Here is a 27,104-nt window from a genome sequence, read left to right as displayed (position 1 = left end):
GCCTATATCACCATCTCTACATCTCCACTCGGGGTAAACACACATAACAAAAGCCAGTCACTCAGATGCTGAAGGGAATGGGGCTTGTAGTGGAAGCAGTTCCACTGGGGAGAATCTGCCACTCTCAACTCTAAAGAGAAATGTAGATATCTTGGATACTGTAGTAGTAATCATACTTTGAACAAATAACTGTAACCAATTAATTATTGTGGGCAAGAAAACAACTTGAGGCTGTTATACTGCATTATACGACTTGTCATAAGCAAATTATTATGAAAATCAGTGTATACTGTGAGTTGAAACATGCAGGCCTTACCTCAGCGACAGGCACTCCCTCTGGTGGACGGCAGTGCAGCACAATCATGCCTTTAATGGGCACCTCCCTCCCCTGGGGGTCCTGCTCAAAGTTCTTCCTCAGGTCTGGGAGAGGGAGAGGGGAGGGAAAAAACGAAGACAGGATTCAATTCATCAGAGTTTCCGGGATTAAATCAAACAGCACTCTCTTTTATTAGGCAATAGGATTCATTTTATGTTTCTTTGACTCCAAATATATATATTTCCATCTGCTTACTTCCTCTCTCTTTCTCTTTCAATCAGTCACTCCCCTACTCACTATCTCTCTCATCTACTAATCTTCCCTGACTCACTACCCCCCCCATCTCTCTTTCTCTCTCTCCCTCTCTCTCTGCTGGTATGGTTCTGCTACTCACAGGCGATGCGTACGGTGGCCTTCCGGCTCTTGGAGGTGCCCAGGTGGCTCCAGGCCACACACAGACACCAGTAGTCCTCGGGGCCGTGGAAATCCTCCACCTGCTGACGAGACACGTTGATCATCACCTCCCGGATCTTCAACCCTGCAGGGACACACAGATTATAATCCCAGATTACCATTTTATTTTATTTATTTATTTAACCTTTATTTAACTAGGCAAGTCAGTTAAGAACAAATTCTTATTTATAATGACAGCCTACACCGGCCAAACCCAGACGACGGTGTGCACCGCCCTATGGGACTCCCAATCACAGCTGGTTGTGATACAGCCTGGATTTGATACAGGGTGTCTGTAGTGATGCCTCAAGCACTGGGATGCAATGCCTTATACCGCTGCGCCACTCAGGAGCCCATCACAGATGATCATCAGAGATGACATCATCCATATTATAATCCAAATTATCACTCAGATTATAAGAAATGTATAGCTAAAATGATCAAAACAGAGTGTCACATGACGTAATCATGAGACTTGGCGAGATGGAGAACACGGGAGATTAAATATCCAGGCGATAAGAGATTATCAGTCCCAAATAGATGAAGAGGTCAACAGAGAGAGGAGTGTCTGTCAGATTACTCAGATTACTGTTTCATTTCCACCCATACACTGTCATCAGATTGACATCTGAAGCCTGACAAATCTATATAAAGAACTTCATTATCATAATTTTGACTATCAGTCAGATAATCTACTTCAGTGCGGCAACTGGAGGACAAATGATGCAGGATGATGCCATTGTGATAGGGATCGTTATATATATTATTGATCCTCTTAAACTCACTCAGTTCTGCTAATGCCTTAATCCATTTATACAAATTATCAACCCAAAGTGAGACTAAATGGTACACTTTGTATACCAAACATTAGGAACATCTACCTAATATTGAGTTCCACCCCCCCCCCCCCCCCTTTGCCCTGAGATCAGCCTCAATTTGTCGGTGTATGGACTGTACAAGGTGTCGAAAGTGTTCCACAGGGATGCAGGCCCATGTTGTCTCCAATGTCACTGGCTTACTGGTGCTCTTCCATGCCATCCCTAGAAGGGGTGCGTCACTGGATTGAGTTACTGACGTGATCTTCCTGTCCATGTTGGCACCCTTTCGGGATCTAACTAGCCCTCTCTGGGCTAAAGTCAGTCTTGTCTCAGGGTAGTAAATTGGTGGTTTGGGGATATCCCTCTGGGGGCTGTGCTTTGCCAAAGTGGGTGGGATTATATACTGCATGGTTGAAAAAGAAGAAATAAAGAAGAAGAAATAAGCCCAAAATTTTTTTTTGAGTGTGCATAACTATTCACCCCCCCAAAGTCAATACTTTGTAGAGCCACCTTTTGCAGCAATTACAGCTGCAAGTCTCTTGGGGTATGTCTCTATAAGCTTGGCACATCTAGCCACTGGGATTTTTGCCCATTCTTCAAGGCAAAACTGCTCCAGTTCCTTCAAGTTGGATGGGTTCCGCTGGTGTACAGCAATCTTTAAGTCATATCCCAGATTCTCAGGTGAACCTCCGTCCCAGTCTCAAATCTCTGGAAGACTGAAACAGGTTTCTTCAAGAATTTCCCTGTATTTAGGGCCATCCATCATTCCTTCAATTCTGACCAGTTTCCCAGCCCCTGCCGATGTAAAACATCCCCACAGCATGATGCTGCCACCACCATGCTTCACTGTGGGGATACTGTTCTTGGGGTGATTAGAGATGTTGGGTCTGCGCTTTTGGGTCTGTGTGTTTTCCTTGATAGCCAAAAAGCTCAATTTTAGTCTCATCTGACCAGACTACCTTCTTGTATATGTTTGGGGAGTCTCCCACATGCCTTTTGGCGAACACCAAACATGTTTTCTTATTTTTTCTTTATGCAATGATTTTTTTCTGGACACTGTCCCGTAAAACCCAGCTCTGTGGAGTGTACGACTTAAAGTAGTCCAATGGACAGATATTCCAATCTCTGCTGTGGAGTATTGCAGCTCCTTCAGGGTTATCTTTGGTCTCTTTGTTGCCTCTTTGATTAATGCCCTCCATGCCTGGTCCGTGAGTTTTGGTGGGTGGCCTTCTCTTGGCCGGTTTGTTGTGGTACCATATTCTTTCCATTTTTAATAATGGCTTTAATGGTGCTCCGTGGGATGTTCAAAGTTTCTGATACTTTTTTAGAACCCAACACTGGAGAGCTCCTTGGTCTTCATAGTACCGCTTGCTTGGTGGTGCACTAAGTGGTGTTGCAGACTCTGGGGCCTTTCAGAACAGGTGTATATGTACTGAGATCATGTGTCAGATCATGTGACACTTAGATTGCACACATGTGGACTTTATTTAACTAATTATGTGACTTCTGAAGGTAAATGGTTGCACCAGATCTTATTTAGGGGCTTCATAGCAAAGGGGGTGAATACACATGCACGCACCACTTTTCTGTCTTTTTTGGGGGGGATTTCTTTCATTTCACTTCACCAATTTGGACTATTTTGTCCATTCCATGAAATCCAAATCCAAATCTATTTCAATTACAGTTTGTAATGCAACAAAATAGGAAAAACACCAAGGGGGATGAATACATTTGCAAGGCACAGTACTCTCTCTATTTCTCCCTCTCTCCCTCCCCTCCCAGAGGACCTGAGCCCTAGGACCATTGCCTCAGGACTACCTGGCCTGATGACTCCTTGCTGTCCCCAGTCCACCTGGTCATGTTGCTACTCCAGTTTCAACTGTTCTGCCTGCGACTAAGGAACCCTGACCTGTTCACCAGACGTGCTACCTTGTCCCGGACCTGCTGTTTTCGACTCTTTCTCTCTACTGCACCTGCTGTCTCGAACTCTGAATGCCCAGCTATGAAAATCCAACTGACATTTACTCCTGAGGTGCTGACCTGTTGCACCCTTTCAACCACTCTGATTATTATTATTTAACCCTGATGGTCATCTATGAACATTTGAACATCTTGGCCGTGTACTGTTATAATCTCCACCCGGCACAGCCAAAAGAGGACTGGCCACCCCTCAGAGCCGGGTTCCTCTCTAGGTTTATTCCTAGGTTTCTGCTTTTCTAGGGAGTGTTTCCTAGCCACAGTGCTTCTACATCTGCATTGCTTGCTGTTTGGGGTTTTAGGCTGGGTTTCTGTATAGCACTTTGTGACATCAGCTGATGTTAAAAGGGCATTATAAATACTATCAAGTATGAAGGTAAGACCCAGGTACAGACCACGTCGAATAAACAATCGTTTAATATTCCAACAGGGACAGGCAATAGGTAGGCAGGGGTAAAAAAAACAGAGGTGGGGCAACGATAGCGGGCGGCAGGCAGGCTCAGGGTCAGGGTAAGGCAGAGGTCAGTAATCCAGAGGGGGGCAAAGGCACAGGTCGCAGGCAGGCTCAGGGTTAGGGTCAGGCAAGGGTCAAAACCAGGAGGGCGAGAAAAGAGAGACTGGAAAAAGCAGGAGCTGAGACATGAACAAACAAGACAAACTGGCAACAGACAAACAGAGAACACAGGTATAAATAGAGAGGGGGTAAAAATTGTTCTTTTAGAAATACATTATCCTCCTTTTTCCACAAAAAGGTGTGTTGCAATTTGTCAGCTAGATCCTGGTATTGAAAATACTCAATCTTAGCTTGAGGTACACACACACCTTGTTTTTATATCTGTGTGTGTATAATTCACTTCAAACCTCAATTTCTCTATGCATTTCTCAAGCTGTGATTCAATCCATAATCATGAATGGTAGGGATATGGCTGGTAATTAATTGATTTATTTTTTGTACTGAATTCAACTAACAGGAACATTAAAGGCTTACTGTCCAACAGCAACAGACTGTAGGCCTACACAAAACTATGTGAGACTGTATTGGACCATTAATGCGTAATAAGGAAGCTCTGCTGGTTATCTTAGAAAGCACAGTCTTCAAAGCTATTTCAGGGCAGCTCTCCAAAAGGGAAATCAGCTCCGTCTATGATATCTCTATTCTCCCTGCCTGCTATATAAGCCCAATTTCACAGATGTTTCCAAACCGGCCCAACGTGGGGTATGAACAGTCAATTATGCAGACATTCTGGTGGTAGTGTGTTCTCTCCTCAGTGTGTGTGTATGTGCGTGTGTGAGTGTGTGTCTGCACATGTGTGTTCTCGTCTCAAAGAGTCCTCTCTGCGGGCCGCTCCCAGCATGCATTGCACAGCAGACAAATAGGACCACAGTGTGGATCAAGACAAAATGGAAACCAATAATGTGATGTGATTTGAAGGGTGTCTGTCTGAAACGAGACGGACAGCCATGCAGTCAGTTGAAGGTCATACCTGTTTGATAGAGGTGTGGTTGGAGAGATATTAACTGAGACAGATAAACAGAAATATGGAAGTCATAAGAGAGGGGTCCACAGCTCTAGTCCAGCGCAGTGCAGATACATTTTTCTGACACTGATTTGTACCTGTTAAACTAGGTGTGTCCACAATACAGCCATTCAGAAGTACCAGGGAGAGACAAAAACAAACAGGACTGTGGAACTTAAGGGCCTGAGTTGTGCACCGCTATCATAATTTAAGCAGAATAACCTAGGGGAGCATCACCAGAAAAAATACTGTTTTCAAGTATTGATCAACATTCAAATAGTAGGTAGATCTTTTCTTATAGAGACTTTTCAAGTGCACTTGGCATCAGCTAGTCTTGTCACACTCGTACAATGTCAGAGATTTCAGTTTGAGCCCCCTCTTGGGTCCATACCAAGACGTGTGCCTGTCTGTGTAAAAGCTTCATATGGATGCCAGTGATCATGTAATCACGGGTTTAAGTGCTTTCTGACAAGCGACTTAGTTCATGGATTTTGATTACAGTTTAAATACAATAAGACCATTAAAGGAGGGGATTTGATTCAACAATCTTTAAAATCATAATGACTACCTCTCCATTGGGGGAAGTGCTTAATCTCTAATCACTATGAAGACTGCAATGTACAGTCATGGCCAAAAGTTTTGAGAATGACACAAATATTAATTTTCACAAAGTCTGCTGCCTCAGTTTGTATGATGGCAATTTGCATATACCCCAGAATGTTATGAAGATTGATCAGATGAATTCCCTCTTTGCCATGCAAATGAACTGAATCCCCCAAAAACATGTCCACTGCATTTCAGCCCTGCCTCAAAAGGACCAGCTGACATCATGTCAGTGATTCTCTCATTAACACAGGTGTGAGTGTTGAAGAGGACAAGGCTGGAGATCACTCTGTCATGCTGATTGAGATCGAATAACAGACTGGAAGCTTCAAAAGGAGGGTGGTGCTTGGAATCATTGTTCTTCCTCTGTCAACCATGGTTACCTGCAAGGAAACACGTGCCGTCATCATTGCTTTGCACAAAAAGGGATTCACAGGCAAGGATATCGCTGCCAGTAAGATTGCACCTAAATCAACCATTTATCGGATCATCAAGAATTTCAAGGAGAGCGGTTCAATTGTTGTGAAGAAGGCTTCAGGGCGCCCAAGTAAGTCCAGCAAGCGCCAGGACAGTCTCCTAAAGTTGATTCAGCTGTGGGATTGGGGCACCACCAGTACAGAGCTTGCTCAAGAATGGCAGCAGGCAGGTGTGAGTGCATCTGCACGCACAGTGAGGCGAAGACTTTTGGAGGATGGCCTGGTGTCAAGAAGGGCAGCAGAGAAGCCACTTCTCTTCAGAAAAAACATCAGGGACAGACTGATATTCTGCAAAAGGTACAGGGATTGGACTGTTGAGGACTAGGGTAAAGTCATTTTCTCTGATGAATCCCCTTTCCGATTGTTTGGGGCATCCGGAAAAAAGCTTGCCCGGAGAAGACAAGGTGAGCACTACCATCAGTCCTGTGTCATGACAACAGTAAAGCATCCTGAGACCATTCATGTGTGGGGTTGCTTCTCAGCCAAGGGAGTGGGCTCACTCACAATTTTGCCTAAGAACACAGCCATGAATAAAGAATGGTACCAACACATCCTCCAAGAGCAACTTCTCCCAACCATCCAGGAACAGTTTGGTGATGAAAAATGCCTTTTCCAGCATGCAGCATGATGGAGCACCTTGCCATTAGGCAAAAGTGATAACTAAGTGGCTGGGAGAACAAAACATCAATATTTTGGGCTCATGGCCAGGAAACTCCCCAGACCTTAATCCCTTTGAGATTTTGTGGTCAATCCTCAAGAGGCGCGTGGATAAAAAAAAAACACAAATTCTGACAAACTCAAAGCATTGATTATGCAAGAATGGGCTGCCATCAGTATGTGACCCAGAAGTTAATTGACAGCATACCAGGGCGGATTGCAGAGGTCTTGAAAAAGAAGGGTCAACACTGCAAATATTGACTCTTTGCATCAACTTCATGTAATTGTCAATAAAAGCCTTTGATACTTATGAAATGCTTGCAATTATACTTCAGTATTCCATAGTAACATCTGACAAAATATCTAAAGAAAGAGGCAGCAGACTTTGTGAAAATTAATATTTGTATCATTCTCAAAACTTTTGGCCACGACTGTAAGATGTTTTAGAACTGCATGTGAACGCTGACTAGGCCAGAAGACTATGTGGTTAGCCGCTCTGTTTAGTCAAATTTCTCTACTTAAGTTTTAGATTGCGTTACAAATTGCACCCTATTCCATATCTATTGCATTATTTTTAACAAGGGTCCATAGGGCTATAAAGGGAATAGGGTTCCATGTTTGGTTGCAGATCTGTGACCCTTTTCAGGAAACTAGGTGTATGTTGCATGTCACTACTTCACAGGTGTGGCATTTGAATATAAACTTTTATTTTTTATCAAAATGCGTTTTTTGGCAGAAATGCCTTCTGGAACGTGACATTTCATGTGCCTTAATAACAAACTTGTATTTCATTGTCACGACTTCTGCTGAAGTTAGCTCCCCTGCCTGTTCGGCGGTGCTCAGCGGTCGTCGTCACCGTCCTGCTAGCCACTACAAATCCCTTTTTCGTTTCGTTTGTCTGTTGGTTTTGTCTTATTAGTTTCACCTGTGTGTATTTTAATTTAATTAGCGTCCTTATATATAGTAGGTTGTCCCGCCCTTGTTTTGTGCGGGATTGTTTTTAGTTACTCTGTTGTATGGTAGTTTTCGTGTATGTATTCTCCGGACTATTTTAGTCCTGTGTTTGGGCTGGTCAATTGTATGCTCCCTGTGTGTTGGCATGACCGTTTTTGTGCGCCGGAGAATATATTGACAATCTACTGAACCCTGCTCTCTGTGCCTGATTCCACCCACCACTCCTAGTAAATCGTGACAGAATCCCGCACCTGCAATGGAATCAGCAGGAGCAGCCGCGTCTCCTCTCTCTAGGATTGGTTCGGCCATGGACCAAATGATGGTTCGGCCATGGATCGATGGGAGAGGAGTGGCCTTCCCACCTGATCTCCAGCACCCCCTCCTTCAGCACCTCCTGTTCCTGCAACCACATCTGGCTCCGGGGCTCTTCGGCTGACGCTCCCACAGGAGTATGACGGAACGGCAGCTGGGTGCCAGGGTTTCCTTCTCCAACTGGAACTATACCTGGCTACTGTGCGTCCTGCTCCCTCCGGAGAGGAGAGCGTGAGCGCCCTCGTCTCCTGCTTGACAGGGCGAGCCCTCGAGTGGGCCAACGCAGTGTGGAATGGTCCAAACTCTGCGAGGAATAATTACCCAGAGTTCACCCACCGATTCCGAGCTGTGTTTGACCATCCACCAGAGGGTCGGGCGGCGGGTGAACGGCTGTTCCACCTGCGTCAGGAGACAAGGAGCGTACAGCACTTGGCTCTGGAGTTCAGGTCCTTGGCCGCAGGAGCAGGGTGGAACGACAGGGCCTTGATAGATAATTTCCGATGCAGTCTCAGGGAGGACGTCCGCAGGGAGCTGGCATGTCGGGACACCACCTTCACACTGGACGAACTCATTGACTTGGCTATCCGTCTCGACAACCTGCTGGCTGCCCGCGGGCATTCGGATCAGGTCCTGTCGTTTCCACTTCCCAGCCCTCCTGCCCCTGTCCCTATGGAATTAGGAGGGGCGGCTTCGAGGGGGACCGGAGGAGGAGTGTCCTCCTGCACCAGTTGTGGTCGGCGAGGGCACACGGCCGACCGGTGCTGGAGGAACTCGTCTGGGAGTCGGGAGGGCAGGCGGAGCACTACTCGATCACCCCAGGTGAGTAAGCACCAGACTCACCCAGAGCTTCCTGTCGGTCATATGTATGTGTTGACTTCTTTCCCTGGGTTTTTTCCCTCTCTACAGCATAAGGCGCTAGTCGATTCAGGAGCAGCTGGGAATTTCATGGATCGTGGGCTCGCGTTAAGCCTAGGGATTCCCCTGGTGTCGGTAGACCTACCTTTCCCCGTGCACTCCTTAGATAGCCAACCATTAGGGTCAGGAGTAGTTAGGGAGGCCACGGTGCCGCTGGACATGGTAACGCAGGGGATCATAAGGAGCAGATCAGTCTGTTCCTTATAGATTCACCTGCGTTTCCAGTGGTGTTGGGAATTCCCTGGCTAGCTCAACACAACCCGGTGATTTCCTGGTGACAGGGGGCTCATAAGGGGTGGACAGAGGAGTGTTTAGGTAGGTGTATAGGAGTTGTCGTTGGTGCGACTATGGTGGAGAGTCCAGACCAGGTTTCCACCGTGCGCATTCTCTCTGAATATGACAATTTGGCTATCGCCTTCAGTAAAAAGAGGGCGACCCAATTACCACACCATTGTCGAGAGGACTGCGCGATAAACCTTCTGGAGAACGCTGCACTTCCTAGGAGTCACGTGTATCCATTGTCCCAGGAGGAGACGGTAGCGATGGAAACATATGTTGCTGAATCGCTGGGACAGGGGTACATTCGGCCCTCTACATCACCCGTCTCCTCGAGCTTCTTTTTTTGTGAAGAAGAAGGTTGGAGGTCTGCGTCCGTGCATTGATTATAGAGGTCTAAATTCCATTACAGTGGGGTTTAGTTACCCACTACCTCTCATCGCTACGGCGGTGGAATCATTTCACGGGACGCGTATCCGGGGAGGAGATGAGTAGAAACCCACATTTAGTACTACATCTGGTCATTATGAGTACCGCGTCATGCCATATGGGTTGAAGAATGCTCCAGCCGTCTTCCAATCCTTCGTAGATGAGATTCTCCGAGACCTGCTCGGGCAGGGAGTGGTAGTGTACATCGATTACATCTTGATCTATTCTGCCACACGCGCGGCGCATGTGTCTCTGGTGTGTAAGATACTTGGGCGACTGCTGGAGCATGACCTGTATGGCAAGGCGGAGAAATGTGAGTTTTTCAAACAGTCCGTTTCCTTCCTGGGGTATCGTATTTACACCTCCGGGGTGGTGATGGAGGATGACCGCGTTACAGCCGTGCGTAATTGGCCGACTCCGACCACGGTGAAAGAAGTGCAGCGGTTTTTAGGGTTTGCCAATTACTACCGGAGGTTTATCCGGGGTTTTGGTCAGGTGGCTGCTCCCATCACCTCACTGCTGAAGGGAGGACCGGTGCCCGTGTTGGCGCATCCACACCCCTCTTTAGCGTTCATAGTGGAGGTGGATGTGTCTGAGGCGGGGGTCGGGGCCGTGCTGTTCCAGCGCTCGGGCGTGCCACCCAAGCTCCGCCCGTGTGCTTTCTTTTCGAGCAAGCTCAGCCCAGCGGAGCAAAACTATGACGTGGGGGACCGGGAGTTGTTAGCTGTAGTCAAAGCTCTGAAGGTGTGGAGACATTGGCTTGAGGGGGCGAAACACCCTTTTCTCATCTGGACTGACCATCGTAATCTCGAGTATATCCGGGCAGCGAAGAGACTAAATCCACGTCAGGCTAGATGGGCCATGTTTTTTACCAGGTTTCGGTTTACCATCTCATACCGGCCAGGCTCCCAAAACACCAAAGCCGACGCGCTGTCCCGCCTCTATGATACCGAGGAGCGGTTCGTTGAGCCAACTCCCATCATTCCACCGCCATGTCTCGTGGCACCGGTGATATGGGAGGTGGATGCGGAGATAGAGGAGGCCTCACGGTTAGAGCCGGCCCCTCCTAACTGTTCAGTGGGGACTCAGTACGTGCCGAGGGGGTCCGGGATAATCTGATCCGGTGGGCTCATACTCTCCCCTCCTCGGGTCATCCTGGCATCGAGAGGACAGTGCGGAGTCTTAGAGGGAGATACTGGTGGCCCACGCTGGCTAAAGACGTGAGATTTTATGTCTCCTCCTACTCAGTGTGTGCTCAGAGCAAGGCTCATAATTACGAATACAATTGTTAAATTACGAGTCCAGTTGGTTTAGCAATGAAAAAAGCAAGGTACCTTCCTGCTAGCCATGATTGGCTGAGATAATGGATTGGCTGGACATGCTGGGAGATGAGTTTGGATTGGTCTGCCATGTAGCATTCTTCTGTCTATAATGTGAGCTGTTCATTATGTGTTGACAGTCATTTCTGTTTTGGAAAGATATAACGTTAGCCATCGAGAACTACAAAAGTTTTGCTACTTTTCTCAACAATATTGATGCCCTGAAGTTAGCAGGCGCTATCGACAGATCAGTTGGAAAAGGTTATGGCTATTTTCTGCACACGCCACTGTCAGTGTGAACCGGCGTGACTTGACACAACGCTGGCCAAACAAGATGTAGCTTCCAGTCTGCCGTGAAGTGTTCATTCATGTATATAGGTAAGAGTAGATTTTCAGATATAAGGTTAAAATTTTGACAGAAAGTCATTTTTAGTGAAAGTAAGGGAATACCCCCCTGAAATGGACAAAAATGAATGGGAAAACATTGGCATAGGACAAACCATGTACATGATGGACAATACCACCCAAATCTGCGTTGATTCATGCAAAATGTTTTGCAAATGCCATATGGCAATTGCCAGTTGTAACACTTCAAAAATCCAACAGGTGGCGTGTGCGCTCCACCGTGGTTTTTCATATAGGAAATGGACCCCAAGTCAACATCCAAAAGCCAAATTTTGAAAAAATGAATTTTTTGTCAAAAACTTATCACCCCTTAAAAGTGCTTTCTGGACCGTTTTTCAAAATTCTTTCGCTTTTTTTGTCAATTACACATGTGTAAGAACTGTATCAACATACTTTAGTCATATTTTATTATCATAATTTTTTATTTTTATTTTACTTGTGCATTAGGCATATGTTTTCTCCATTTGGAATATGATTTCATAGGAAGTCAAAAGTCAAAAATAGCTAAATTTTATAAAAAACTTCACACACCCTTAAAAAGTGCTTTCTGGACCGTTTTTCGAAATTCTTTCGAATTTTATGTCAATTACACACATATAAGAACTGTATCAACATACTTTAGTCATATTTTATTATCATAATTTATTTTTTATTTTTTTACTTGTGCATAAGGCATATGTTTTGTGGGGGCCAAATGTCATAAGAAATTTGACATGCTCAAAAATCCTGCAGAATTGACTGGCCTGATGAACTCGGGATGGCCGGTCAGTGATTGTTGTTCCTTTCCATCACTCGTGGTGTTGATTTCATCATGTCCATTTGGTGATGTTTTCTCACTTTTGCAAAGTCACTGTGCATTTGCAATATGGCTCAATGGGCATTCACCATCACGAATTTGTCATGCTATAAAAATCGTGCAGGAATGCGAAATTGACTGGCCCGACGAACTCGGGATGGCTGGGCAGTGATTCTGGTACCTCTCCATCGCTCGTTAGGGTTGATTTCAGAATGTCCATTTGGTGATGGTACCTCACTGTTTAAACATATTGCAAATGGACAAGAGTCACCAGCAAGTCACCGTCCATCAGTCAATTTGATATCATTCTGACACCAAACTGATACAAACTGACACCAAACCCACTTTTCCCAACTCGTTTAGTAGTCAACTATCACATACTTCAGAGCTGGCCCAAAATTCACAAAGCCTTCGGTTCAAACCATAAAAAAACATAAAACACATAGTTACGTTCTAGCTGCGGGTCCATTTCTTGTGTTATGTGTAGGCCTAGCTGATGCGACCCCGAATCCCAAGTTTCGGCTCGATAGGTCATTTGGTGTCCGAGTAAAACCCTAATTGGTGCTGAAAATCCACTTTTTTCAATTACTTGCTACGGGGTCCTTGAATGAGCTATCGGACAGAAATGTTGGGTTCTGTCTCTATGGGCTGAGACGGTCACAATGCACCTAGTCTTGTGACTCTGGGACATTTCTAAATGTCGACATTTTCGTAATGGTCAAAATGAATTGAAGTCATTGCAAATGTACAAGGCTGTTTCTCGGTCCGAGAACCTTCTAGAGCGACGTAACTCACCACGCACTATCGACCTGAGGTCTAGAACAGGATTCTAAAGTTTCGGAACTCTAGGTCTGACGGTTCTTTAAAAGTTCCAACAAGGTTAACTAATGCAGGGAGTGTATGTCTCTACACACCCCAATGGGTCTCTACTTCCAAGCTGTGTGTGTGTGTGATTTAGTTTTCCTTTGAAATTTTATGGGAAAAATGACTGATTTACAGTTCATGGGGGTTGCCTAATCACATATATGAAGTTTTGGAAAGATCTGATTTTTTTAACCCCTCGAAACAGCCCATGAGACACCAAGTATGGCACTTCCGGTTGGTACAGGAAGCTATAACTCAACACACATCCTCATTGGGGTATTCTATTACAGAATCCTGAGTTTTAAGTCTTTACCATAAAAACTGACTGATTTACACAGGGTTGAATGCACTATGTCTATCAAACCGCAGGCAGGTTATGGATATACACTTTTAGGGCTATTTTAACCACTTCCGGTTGGTCCAGGAAGCTTAGAATCGACACAGGTAGACCTTATAGTGGCCTGATGGACTGGTACCGAAGACAGGTTCATAAGGCATTCATAACCCATATAAGCTCCAGGCTGAATTAAGGGGAGCAGGAAATGTATTCATATGGGGAGAGATATCATTGTATTCTATGAGATCAAAAAACCCTGTTTTACTGTTAAGGGTTAATGCCACACGGTCAAACTTGGGCTTGCACGGATCGGAAGGACCTTAGGAACATTCCTGTGGTTGAATTGTCCTTCTAAACCTAACGGTTCCGCCGCTGTCACCCAAAATCAAATGACGTTGTGGTGCAGGCTTCATTTTGGGCCTACTTTTCTCATGGTCGCTGCGCTCAGACCGAGCGAGCTACGGTCAAGCGGGGCGTCTCGTTGAACTCGGCACAGTCTGGAAACTATGGTGATGCCATTTTTTGTGTTGATTTCAGAATGCCATTTTGGTGATGGTCCCTCTCCGCTTAAAAATATTGCAAATTAACAAAAGTCAACTAGCAAGTCAGTGTCCATCAGTCAATTAGATGTCATTCTGACACCAAACTGATATCAATTGACACCAAACCCACTTTTTCCAACTCATTTAGAAGCCAACTATCACATATGTCAGAGCAGGCCCATAATTCACAGCGCAATTAGTTTAAAACATAATAAAAACGTAAAACACATAGTTACGTTCTAGCTGCGGGTCCATTTCTTGTGTTATGTGTAGGCCTAGCTGATGCGACCCCGAATCCCAAGTTTCGGCTCGATAGGTCCTTCGGTGCCCGAGTAAAGCCCTAATTGGTGCTGAAAATCCACTTTTTCCCATGCCTTGCTATGGGGTCCTTGAATGAGCTATCGGACAGAAACGTTGGGGTCCGTGTCTATGCGCCGAGCCGGTTTCAATGCATCTAGTCTTGTGTCTCTGAGACTTTTCTAAATGTTGCCATTTTTGTAATGGTCAAAATGAATTGAAGTCATTGCAAATGTACGAGGCTGTTTCTCGGTCCGAGAACCTTCTAGAGCCACCTAACTCACCACGCACTATCGACCTGAGGTCTAGAACAAGTTTCTAAAGTTTCGTAACTCTAGGTCTGACGGTTCTTTTTTAGCTCGAACAAAGCTAACTATTGGAGGCACTGTCAGTCTCTACGCACCCCAATACGTCCCTCCTTCCAAGTTGTGTATCTGTGTGATTTAGTTTTCCTTTGAATTTTTATGGGAAAAATTACTGATTTACAGTTCATGGGGGTTGCCTAATCACACATATGAACTTTTGGACAGATCTGATTTTTTTAACCCTTCCAAACAGCCCCTGAGACACCAATTATGGCACTTCCGGTTGGCACAGGAAGTCAACACATATCCTCATTGGGGTATGCTTTTACAGAATCCTGAGTTTTAAGTCTTTACGTTAAGAATTGACTGATTTACACAGGGTTCAATGCACTATGTCTATCAAATTGCAGGCAGGGTATGGATATACACTTTTAGGGTGATTTTAAGCACTTCCGGTTGGTCCAGGAAGCTTAGAATCGACACAGGTAGACCTCATAGTGTCCTGATGGACTGTCATCAAAGACAGGTTCATAAGGCATTCATAACCCACATAGGCCTCAGGTTGAATTTAGAGGAGCAGGCAATGTATTCCTATGGGGAGAGAAGTCAATGCAAACTGTTTGATGTAAACACCTTATTTTAACTGTGAAGGGTTAATGCCACACGGTCAAGGTTAGGCTTGCACGGATCAGGGGGACCTTAGGAACGTACCTGATGTCGAATTGTGTTTCTCACCCTAATGGTTCTCTTACTGTCACCCAAAAGCAAATGACATTGTGGTGCAGGCTTCATTTTGGGCCTACTTTTCTAATGGTCGCTGCGCTTAGACCGAGCGAGCTACGGTCAAGCGGGATATCTCGTTGAACTCGGCACGGCCTTGGGATTATGTTTATGCCATTGCCTGCTCTCTGTGTCTTTAAGCACCGCGCTTTGTCACTCCATCCTTGCTGTGTCTGTGTGAGAGCTTTTCTTTGACATCTGTTGGGAGAAATGACTGATTTTACAGTTCAGGAGGGTTGCCTAATCACACATATGAAGTTTTGAAAAGATCTGACCTTTTTAACCCTTGGAAACTGCCACTATGACACCATTTAAGGCACTTCCTGTTGGCACAGGAAGCTATAAATATCCTGATTGGGGTATGCCTTTACAGAATCCTGAGTTTTAAGTCTTTACGTTAAGAACTGAGTTATTTATGGAGGGTTTAGTGAGTGTGTGTTATTTCAGAAAATCATAGAAAATCACAGAAATCTCGCAGAGCTCCGCAGCACACTTTAAAAATATTCGTATGAACACCCTGCAACTGGATCTGTTGAAAAAAAAACACCTATATTTGAACATCACCAATCTGTCATTGTACGATTTCTCTTAAATGACGATAAATGACGATAGATAAATGGCTGATTTTTTTTTTATTGACACCGGAGGCTCCTTGACTTTGACGTGAAGTGAAAAAATATTTTCATTTTGGACCTTTAATCCCAGATATATGGCCATAACTCAAAAACCGTTGAGGCCTAGACGCCATCTTGTTCGGGGCCAATTGCCCATTATGCCAAACCTATGCTCACCAAGTTTCGGCTTCGAAATATTTTCAGTTTTCGAGATAAGGCCCCGTCGTGATTCGTGATGTTTTGTCAAATTGCAGTATGATTGCTTATGCCCTCTTGTGGGATTTTCCGGGATAGCGGAAAAATGACCAAAATTGGATTATTTTATAAAACGAAAATTGAATGTCCGACAAAGTTCATTTGATGACTTCCCGGTAGGTCTGGCCCTGTCGCTCGGCCCGACGCCGTCCCCGAATTTTACAAATGTTTTCGGACGTCTAGTAAGGGACGGTACATTTGCAATATGTACTTTCTCACTAACCATACAGAAAATGTCGAAATGTTCCCTTAAGGTATGTTAGTTGGCAAACATTAGCTTTCTGGTTCACTAACTAACATTACGTGTATGATCTGTGTAGTAATATTATTAGAATCAGAAATCCATTTGCATTGCTAGTTATAGCCTAATGTTAGCTAGCTAACATTGAACCTAGTTTGTTAACTTTACTATGAGTCTGCAGGTAGCTAAAGCTATGAAAATGTTTGTATTGGTAGTAGTATGAGCTGGTATTATGCCGGTTAATTGTTTAGCTATCTAGCTAACAAGCTAGCTACATGTCTAACCAAATTACTCCACTTTGGGCAGGATTATTTCATGACCCATCAAATTAGTCAGGTGTGTCTGGGGGTGATTACGGCCATCTATTGTATTTCATGAACATGTGTACATGTCTAGACAATAGTGACCCATCCACTTAGCTTGATGTGGCCGGGGGGTGGTTATTGCATTTCCTTCATATGACCCATCAATTTAGACAAGTGTGTCGGGTAAACGTAATCTAATAATGATAAAATATTTGTATCTGGACACTTTCTGTTTTTGATAAACTTGTAAACTCACTTTTGAGAAAATGGCCTTGAATGTTTTGGTACTACTACTGGAGAGCCCTTTTTGTCTGCACCCACTCCCCATCGTTAACCTCTTGAAACTCTAGGGGCGCAATTTAATTTTTGGATGAAAAACGTTCCCGTTTTAACCTCTTGATGCTATGGGGGCGCTATTTCATTTTTGGATAAAAAGACGTGCCCGTTTTAAGCGCAATATTTTGTCACAAAAAGATGCTCGACTATGCATATAATTGATAGCTTTTGAAAGAAAACACTCTGACGTTTCCAGAACTGCAAAGATATTCTCTGTGGGTGCCCTAGAACTCCATAATATTTATTTGGTTATCTGGTTTTTGTGAAAATGTTGCGTGCTAAATGCTACTCAAAATGCTAAGCTAGCTTAGCATACTCTTACACAAATTAGTGATTTGCTATGGTTCAAAAGCATATTTTGAAAATCTGAGATAACAGTGTTGTTAAGAAAAGGCTAAGCTTGAGAGCAGGCGCATTATTTTCATTTTATTTGCAATTTTCAGAAATCGTTAACGTTGCGTTATGCTAATGAGCCTGAGGCTTTATTCACGATCCCGGATCCGGGATGGGGAGTATCAAGAGCTTAACCCTTTTAAGCTTTAGCCCCACCCATCTCTTTAGTGTTTGATCCGAGTGTTCTGTACTAACAACATCAGTCAAGCACCTAAGCTAACTTGCTAGCTACTTACAGACACAAATGAGAGAACAGCTCACTGAACATTACTCGCCCCAGCAGAGATGGTTAGGCTGTTATGTTATCCAGAGTGTTGGTGAATGCAGCTGTGTTGTCAGATTGTCAGTTTGTAAATTGAGAGCGCACACTGGACGCTCTGGCCGATGAGTAGGGTTGATTCTAATGTTCTGACCTCACAATGGCAGTCAAGCACCCAAGCTAACTGGCTAACATTGGCTAGCCTAATAGCTACTTCCAAACACAATTGAGAGAACACCCCACTCTGACCATTTTACTCGCCCTAGCAGAGCTGGTGAATAACTGTGCTGCTAACAACAATTTAATTGCACATTTCTGCCAACATTTAATGACACTGGCCATATTCAATGGGTGTTGAGCGTTCGTAAATTAATCAGTTATTCTGCTCTGAAATTGGTGTTGATGGCCAGACTGAATTTACGAACGCACCCAAAATGGTTACTTGCATAGTTAAGTCTTTTGTTAAGACATGTAGCTAGCTAGCTAGGTTAACAATGAACCATAATCCTAACTCATGACGTTACTACCCTGCATGAATCTGCAGGAAGCTAACCAACCAGCTTCAATGTCAGCTAACTAACATTAGCCTATACCTAGCCAAGCAAATGGCTCTGAGATACAAATAATAGGATCATACACATAACGTTAGCTAGTGAGCCAGCCAGCTAACGTTAGCTCACTAACAGTACACTTTAACTTCAAATGAAATCAATTTCTGTCAAAATTAGAAACATGTAATATCTGAAAATGTAACTAGCTAGTCTATCTTATCTGTCCGTATACATCATTCATGGTGGGACGCGTCTCCTGTCGGATGCCATGGTTACCCTTAGTTTGAAGATGTAATCTGGAGACAGGTGTTTTCTCCATCTATTTAGCTATCATACTCGAATTCCACTGATTTCAAAACTCGGTCCTCCAGAAAGTGGAGAGCAACATTTATGCAGTATTACTAGACGGCGCATAAAAATAAATGCAGCGTTAGACAGGATTACCTATACATACTGACCAGCTCAAATAGACAGAAGCGTGCTATATGGCAGACCAATCCAAACCCATCTCTTGGCATGACCAGCCAACTCATGATCTCAGCCAATCATGGCTAGCAGGAAGGTTGCGGCCTCTTTCTGTGGCTAAACCAACTAGGCTCGTAATTTAACAATTTTATTCATATTTACAGATGGCATACAGGTTTGTTATTATGGCACATGAAAGTTCACATGTTTGAGAAGGCATTTCTGCCCAAAAAGCATTTTGATAAATAAAAAAAGTTTACGTTCCTACGGCTCTCGTGTGAGGTAGTGACCGGGGACATCAAATCAAATTTCATTGGTCACATACATGTGTTTAGCAGATGTTATTGCGGGTATAGCGATATGCTTGTGCTTCTAAACTCAGCAAAAAAAGAAATGCCCTCTCAATGTCAACTATGTTTATTTTCAGCAAACTTAACATGTGTAAATATTTGTATGAACATAACAAGATTTAACAACTGAGACATAAACTGAACAAGTTCCACAGACATGTGACTAACAGAAATGGAATAATGTGTCCATGAACAAAGGATTAGTCGGTATCTGGTGTGGCCACCAGCTGAATTAAGTACTGCAGTGCATCTCCTCCTCGTGGACTGCACCAGATTTGCCATTTCTTGCTGTGAGATGTTACCCCACTCTCCCACCAAGGCACCTGCAAGTTCCTGAACATTTCTGTGAGGAATGGCCCTAGCTCTCACCCTCCAATCCAACAGGTCCCAGATGTGCTCAATGGGATTGAGATCCGGGCTCTTCGCTGGCCATGGCAGAACACTGACATTCCTGTCTTGCAGGAAATCACGCACTGAACGAGCAGTATGGCTGGTGGCATTGTCATGCTGGAGGGTCATGTCAGGATGAGCCTGCAGGAAGGGTACCACATGAGGGAGGAGGATGTCTTCCCTCTAACGCACAGCGTTGAGATTTCCTGCAATGACAGCAAGCTCAGTCTGATGATACTGTGGCACACCACCACAGACCATGACGGACCCTCCACCTCCAAATCGATCTCACTCCAGAGTACAGGACTCGGTGTAACGCTCATTCGTTCGACGATAAATGCGAATTCCACAGGTGCATATTTAATTGATGTTCATTGTTCATTAATTGTTTATGGTTCAATGAACAAGCATGGGAAACAGTGTTTAAACACTTTACAATGAAGATCTGTGAAGTTATTTGGATTTTACGAATTATCTTTGAAAGACAGGGTCGTGAAAAGGGAACGTTTCTTTTTTTGCTGAGTTCAGCTCCGACAGTGCAGTACTATCTAACAAGTAATATCTTATAATTTATAATATAAATTAAAATATAAATATAATTTCAGAACATATACCAAATACACACAAATCTAAGTGAGGAATGGAATTAAAAATATTTACATATATGGACAAATGATGTGAGAGCGGCATGGACTAAGATACAGTAGAATAATATAGAATACAGTTTCCATATGAGATGCGTAATGCAAGATACGTAAACATTATCAAGTGACAAGTGTTCCATTTCTTAAAGTGGCCAGTGATTTATATAGGCAGCAGCCTCTAATGTGCTAGTGATGGCTGTTTAACAGTCTGGTGGCCTTGTGATAGAAGCTGTATTTCAGTCTCTCTGTCCCAGCTTTGATGCACCTGAACTGACCTCGCCTTCTGGATAATAGCGGGGTGAACAGGCAGTGGCTCGGGTGGTTGATGTACTTAATGATCTGTTTGGCATTCCTGTGACATCTTTTTGGCTTTCTTGTGACATGTCAGTGTCCTGGAGGGGAGGTAGTTTGCCCCCGGTAATGCGTTGGGCAGACCGCACCACTCTCTGGAGAGCATCGAGTTTGAGGGTGGTGCACTTGCCGTACCAGGCCGGTGATACAGCCCAAGAGGATGCACTCAATTGTGCAACTGTAGAGGGTCTTTATGAGTGTTTTTGGTGCCAAGCCAAATTTCTTCAGCCTCCTGAGGTTGAAGAGGCTCTGTTGCGCCTTCACCACACTGTCTGTTTGGGTTGTCCATTTCAGTTTGTCAGTGATGTGTACGCCAAGGAACTTGAAGCTTTCTACCTTCCCCTACTGCAGTACCGTTGATGTGGATAAGGGGGTATGCCGAGTTTCCCCAAACTGGTCACATTTACACCTTCTGTATCAGGTGCATGTGACAAATAAACATAGATTTTATTTGATAAAGCTTGTGTTAACCACATGGCCTCACATGTGAATCGTTAGAGATGGGTGAGGCTAAAGCTTAAGAGGGTGTGAACGATGCTGAATGCGTCGTTCACTGTTATCATCTTTAATATGCTGTTTATCTTCTGGTTTGTTCCACAGAATAATAGGGCCAGAACATAAACTGTGTCCAGTAGTTTTTCTTTAAAAAAGTATTGACAAAATACAGACTCCGTACAGTGGGGCAGTAGAAACACATATTCAACTTCTGTAGGTGGTACAACTCTGATGTTTCTCTGAGAAAATAAAAGGAAAATACTGATTTCTATTTTCAGCTACTATCGTGTATGTAGTTTACTGATACAACATCCAGACTAGTAGAAAAGTTCTTGGGTATGTTTGAAACAGATCATCCTTTCTACAAATGGGCATAAAGGAGCCATTTGTGTGTGTGTGTGTCTGTGTGCGTGTGTGTGTGTGTGTGTGTGTGTGTATCCAATAATGCATTTGTGGCCTAAACAAAGAAGGCACGACTAATGCTATCAAATAATCCTCCCAAACTAATGTGTGAGTAATATCTTATTGAGCAGGTGTCAGTGTGAAGCTGCTGAAGGGGAGATAGAGAAAGAAGAAGAGAAAATAAGGAAGCCACCCTTTCTCCCAGACTCCTTCACACTGTGTGAAGATCAACAAAGCTTAGCCACAGTTTCAGTGACCTGGTATTCCACTATTTAGCTGTTTTTCACTCATGTTCACTTTGTGTGTTTCTAAAATGTATTTAGTGTATGTGTATGTTTGTCTATGTGTGTATATGTGTGGTAAATCCCAATACATCTACAGTTCTTCTTGAAAGTATGTGAACCAATTGTGCAATTACATACAGTGCCTTGCGAAAGTATTCGGCCCCCTTGACATTTGCGACCTTTTGCCACATTTCAGGCTTCAAACATAAAGATATAAAACTGTATTTTTTTGTGAAGAATCAACAACAAGTGGGACACAATCATGAAGTGGAACGACATTTATTGGATATTTCAAACTTTTTTAACAAATCAAAAACTGAAAAATTGGGTGTGCAAAATTATTCAGCCCCCTTAAGTTAATACTTTGTAGCGCCACCTTTTGCTGCGATTACAGCTGTGAGTCGCTTGGGGTATGTCTCTATCAGTTTTGCACATCGAGAGACTGACATTTTTTCCCATTCCTCCTTGCAAAACAGCTCGAGCTCAGTGAGGTTGGATGGAGAGCATTTGTTCACAGCAGTTTTCAGTTCTTTCCACAGATTCTCGATTGGATTCAGGTCTGGACTTTGACTTGGCCATTCTAACACCTGGATATGTTTATTTTTTAACCATTCCATTGTAGATTTTGCTTTATGTTTTGGATCATTGTCTTGTTGGAAGACAAATCTCCGTCCCAGTCTCAGGTCTTTTGCAGACTCCATCAGGTTTTCTTCCAGAATGGTCCTGTATTTGGCTCCATCCATCTTCCCATCAATTTTAACCATCTTCCCTGTCCCTGCTGAAGAAAAGCAGGCCCAAACCATGATGCTGCCACCACCATGTTTGACAGTGCGTATGGTGTGTTCAGGGTGATGAGCTGTGTTGCTTTTACGCCAAACATAACGTTTTGCATTGTTGCCAAAATGTTCAATTTTGGTTTCATCTGACCAGAGCACCTTCTTCCACATGTTTGGTGTGTCTCCCAGGTGGCTTGTGGCAAACTTTAAACAACACTTTTTATGGATATCTTTAAGAAATGGCTTTCTTCTTGCCGCTCTTCCATAAAGGCCAGATTTGTGCAATATACGACTGATTGTTGTCCTATGGACAGAGTCTCCCACCTCAGCTGTAGATCTCTGCAGTTCATCCGGAGTGATCATGGTCCTCTTGGCTGCATCTCTGATCAGTCTTCTCCTTGTATGAGCTGAAAGTTTAGAGGGACGGCCAGGTCTTGGTAGATTTGCAGTGGTCTGATACTCCTTCCATTTAAATATTATCGCTTGCACAGTGCTCCTTGGGATGTTTAAAGCTTGGGAAATCTTTTTGTATCCAAATCCGGCTTTAAACTTCTTCACAACAGTATCTCGGACCTGCCTGGTGTGTTCCTTGTTCTTCATGATGCTCTCTGCGCTTTTAACGGACCTCTGAGACTATCACAGTGCAGGTGCATTTATACGGAGACTTGATTACACACAGGTGGATTGTATTTATCATCATTAGTCATTTAGGTCAACATTGGATCATTCAAAGATCCTCACTGAACTTCTGGAGAGAGTTTGCTGCACTGAAAGTAAAGGGGCTGAATAATTTTCCACGCCCAATTTTTCAGTTTTTGATTTGTTAAAAAAGTTTGAAATATCCAATAAATGTCGTTCCACTTCATGATTGTGTCCCACTTGTTGTTGATTCTTCACAAAAAATACAGTTTTATATCTTTATGTTTGAAGCCTGAAATGTGGCAAAAGGTCGCAAAGTTCAAGGGGGCCGAATACTTTCGCAAGGCACTGTATATTTTTGTTTTTACCATGAAATCTTCATTTAATCAGTCTTTTTGATCTGACATAACAGGTTTATATTTACCAATACCATATGTTGGTGTACAGGAAATCATGCATGTAGTAGAAAAACAAATTAAAAATAATTAGTGCAGGTGCAAAAATAAGTGATCCCCAAGTTGCATTGGTTAAATCAAGTAGGTAAGTAGAATCGGGTGGTATACCAAATTAACCAATCAAAGGAGAGATTGTTAGGAAAGAGTTTGGGTGGGATTCTGATAAATTCAGATAATAAACCTGGTCAGTTTGGTGTTACCCATCCAGGTGAATGTAATGCACACCATGCAGAGAGGAAAGAAGATCTCAGAGGACATCAGTCAGGGGAAGGCTAAAATAATTTTAAAAAGATTTGAGCTCCATCAGTCCACTGTGAGGCAAATCATTTACAAATGGAAAGCATTTAACATGACAGCAACGCAGCCGAGAAGTGGATGCCCTTCCAAAATATCCCCAAGAGCCACAAGAACAATAATAAATCGGGTAAAAGCCAACCCACATATTTAGAGATTTGCAGACCTCCCTTGCTGCATCTCAGGTAACTGTGCAACAATGAGAAGAAACTCAATTGAAATGCCATTCATGGGAGGGTTGCTTGGAAGAAGCCTCTGCTGTCAAAAAATAACCAAACTGCCCATCTTAACTTTGCCAGAGACCACCTGGACAAACCTGAACGTTTCTTTGACCTTTTTGGTCACAATCAACACCACTATGTTTGGTGAAAACCCAACACTGCCTACCACCAAAATAACCATATCCCAACAGTCAAGCATGGTGGTGGGAATGTCAAGATCTAGGGCTGCTTTTCCTCCTCTGGACCTTGACGACTCTACAGTATTAAGGGAACCATGAATTCTGAGGGATACCAGGAGATTATTGAACTGAACGTCAGGCCATCAGTCAAGGAGCTACAGCTGGACAAAAAATGGGTCTTCTGACAAGACAACGACCCGAAGCATTCAAGAAAATCTACCAAAGAATGGCTCAGGTGAAAGGAGATTTGTGTTTATGATTGGTCAAGTCAAAATCCAATTGAGATATCGAGGCAGGACCTGAAGCGGGCAGTTCATGCCAGACACCCCTCAAACCTCACTCAATTGGCTGAGTTCTGAAGGAGGAGTGGAAAAAAATCCCTCAAAACAGATGTCAGAGACTGATTACTGGCTATAGGAGATGTTTACTCCAAGTTATCTCTGCTAATGGAGGTGCCACAAGCTATTGACTGAAGGTGTTCTCATATTTTTGCACAAAAATCAGTTTCTGTTAAATAAACCACTTTGGTTGAATAAACAATGACAATATATTATATTTTTTGTTTCTATTTTTTACTTGGAATGTCTTACCATACAAATTGGGGTTTTAATATTTTATATTTTATAGCAAAAATAATGACCAGCCCTGTAGGGTTCACATACTTTCAAGCAGCACTGTATATCCTTATCTCCCCTCTCCTTTTTATTAAATTTCCATCCCTCTATCCCCATTTTTCTATTCTCTCTCTGTACCTCTCTTCACATGTCTCTCCCTCTCTCCATCTCTGCATTTCCTTGTGGCTCAGGTCTTGCCAATGGATCTTGACAGAGTGCCATGAGGAGGAGATACCGCATCCATCGCTCTCTTTCCTCCACCCTTGCTCTCCCTCTCCCTCTTTCTCCTCTACCCTCTCCTTCTAAAGGGGGCGTGGATAATGATGTTCTGTTTTTACTCTCTCTCTAGTTTACTCTCCTCTTTCTCCCCCACTCTCCTTCTCTCTTCACGCTCTCCCCCCACCCCTATTTCTCCAGCTCCCCACTCCCTCCATCCTTCCCACCTCCTTTCTTCTCTCTATCCTTCTCCCTGGCAGTGATCCTGTGCTGTGATCTCTCTCTGGTTCTCTGTGCCATTGTCTGGCTTCCGGCTGGGTCTGTTGAGCGGCCCCGCGGGGAGTAGCCGTGCGCCAGCGACAAGTGCTTCCTGATCCACCCAGCAAAGCTTGGCACAGCACAGTGTATGTTAGTGTGTGTGTGTGTGTGTGTGAGTTCCCCGCTCTGCCCTGGATGTCTCCGTCACGCTTATCGTCGCGGCCAGGGAACAGGGATTATCCAAATGCTATGTGTTTATAGACTAGAGATGCTCACAGGGCAGACGTGCACATATACGTTCACCAAGATGAGGCTTGTTGTCAATGTGGCTTGGGCTGTAGGTTGTGGTGGCAGACAGGTAGCTTCAGGGGAAGCTTTTGACACATTTTCCGCTTCTGAACGTTGCTTCGGGGAAACATTTGCGCAATGTGACATTGGAGACATGGGACTGTGGGGGGACGGTGGTTGTCTGGCAAAGTGCCAGACGCGAGATGAACCCTAGCAGACAAGTGGAACATTGGAACATGCTCCCAGCAACATTTTCAGTATGGTCCCAGCTGTGTTACACTTCATCCCGGTACCAAGGGGACACATTAATGCACAAATTAAGGCATGATAATGCAGCCATTAAAAACACTGCAAGTCACACGTGTTCGCTGCCTCCTCCACATCATCTGGTTAACCTAGATGTAAATACGCTTGTGAGTTGTAGTTATTATAACTCTGCTATGTTTAATGTCTCTCTTACTCCTTTCTTGTTCACTTCTCAATTATATTCTACTGTCTCTCTCTCTGTCTCCGTAGTTCAGAATCACTTCTGCTACTGTGTCTGTATCTCTGTGTCCGTATATCTCTCTCATCCTCTCTCTTTCTCTCTCAATCTCGCTCTCTCTCAGCCCCTGCCTGGTGGGAGGTAGATGATGCCAGGCCGACTGTGATCCTAATACACAACACTGGACACATCCTCCACAGGAACAGAGAGCCCTCCCTCCCTCCCTCCCTCCCTCCCTCCCTCCCTCCCTCCCTCCCTCCCTCCCTCCCTCCCTCCCTCCCTCCCTCCCTCCCTCCCTCCCTCCCTCCCTCCCTACCTCCCTCCCTCCCTCCCTCCTCAAATATCTCTTCAACAAAGAGTTTGCAGGAACTGATAGCCTTTCCTCTTGTCCTCTGCTTCTCCTCCCTCCCACCTCCCCTTCCTTCTCTCCCTCTTCGACTATCGCTTCTATCTTTCCATGTAAGCGAGCACGGGAACGGATATTCTCTCCTTCCCCCCTCTCTCACTTTTCCATCTCTCTATCTCTCCATCTTCATCTGGGTATCAACTGTCTCCCAGTTAAAGATCCATCAGGAACAAATACCCTCCTCTCTCCTCTCCTTCCTCTCCATTCTCTTCTTTCATTCTTTCTCTCCATGTCTCTCTACCTCTTTAACCATTTCTACACTCCAATCCCACGCTGTCTATCTGGGACCGGGGACTGCAATACACCTGTCACCTTCTCACACTCTCAAAGATCCAATTCTAAACTAATACCTGTGTCCAATACCTGTGTCCTACTCATAGGCCCCTTACAGACTACTCCTCCCTTGCAGTTAGACATCTTTCCAGTCCCTCCTTATCTAGACATGGGTTTGGAATCAGGCCCAAGAAATTCCTAACAAATACTATTTGGACTAAGTTCTGCTACTTCATTTGAGTAACTTTATAATATTTCCAACATAGTTATTACTTCCTCTCCAAATCCATCATGATTGATCCTCTATAATGCCATACC

At 44.1% G+C, this 27,104-nt stretch overlaps 1 protein-coding gene across 1 annotated transcript in view; it reads right to left on the bottom strand.

Moving 5' to 3' along the window:
• Window positions 1-27,104, bottom strand: part of LOC135518053 (netrin receptor UNC5D-like) — a 331,784-nt gene that overhangs the window by 52,089 nt on the left and 252,591 nt on the right. Inside the window, exons 3-4 of the mRNA XM_064942889.1 lie at window positions 711-854; window positions 317-420 (exon numbers count right to left, since the gene is read on the bottom strand). Of these exons, the coding sequence (XP_064798961.1) occupies window positions 317-420; window positions 711-854 (248 nt within the window). The remainder of the gene's footprint in view (window positions 1-316; window positions 421-710; window positions 855-27,104) is intronic.

Source organism: Oncorhynchus masou, chromosome 28, assembly GCF_036934945.1.
Source record: "Oncorhynchus masou masou isolate Uvic2021 chromosome 28, UVic_Omas_1.1, whole genome shotgun sequence".
Taxonomy (NCBI): domain Eukaryota; kingdom Metazoa; phylum Chordata; class Actinopteri; order Salmoniformes; family Salmonidae; genus Oncorhynchus; species Oncorhynchus masou.
Note: the sequence above shows the minus strand (reverse complement) of the source record. Positions and strands in the feature narration are given on the sequence as shown.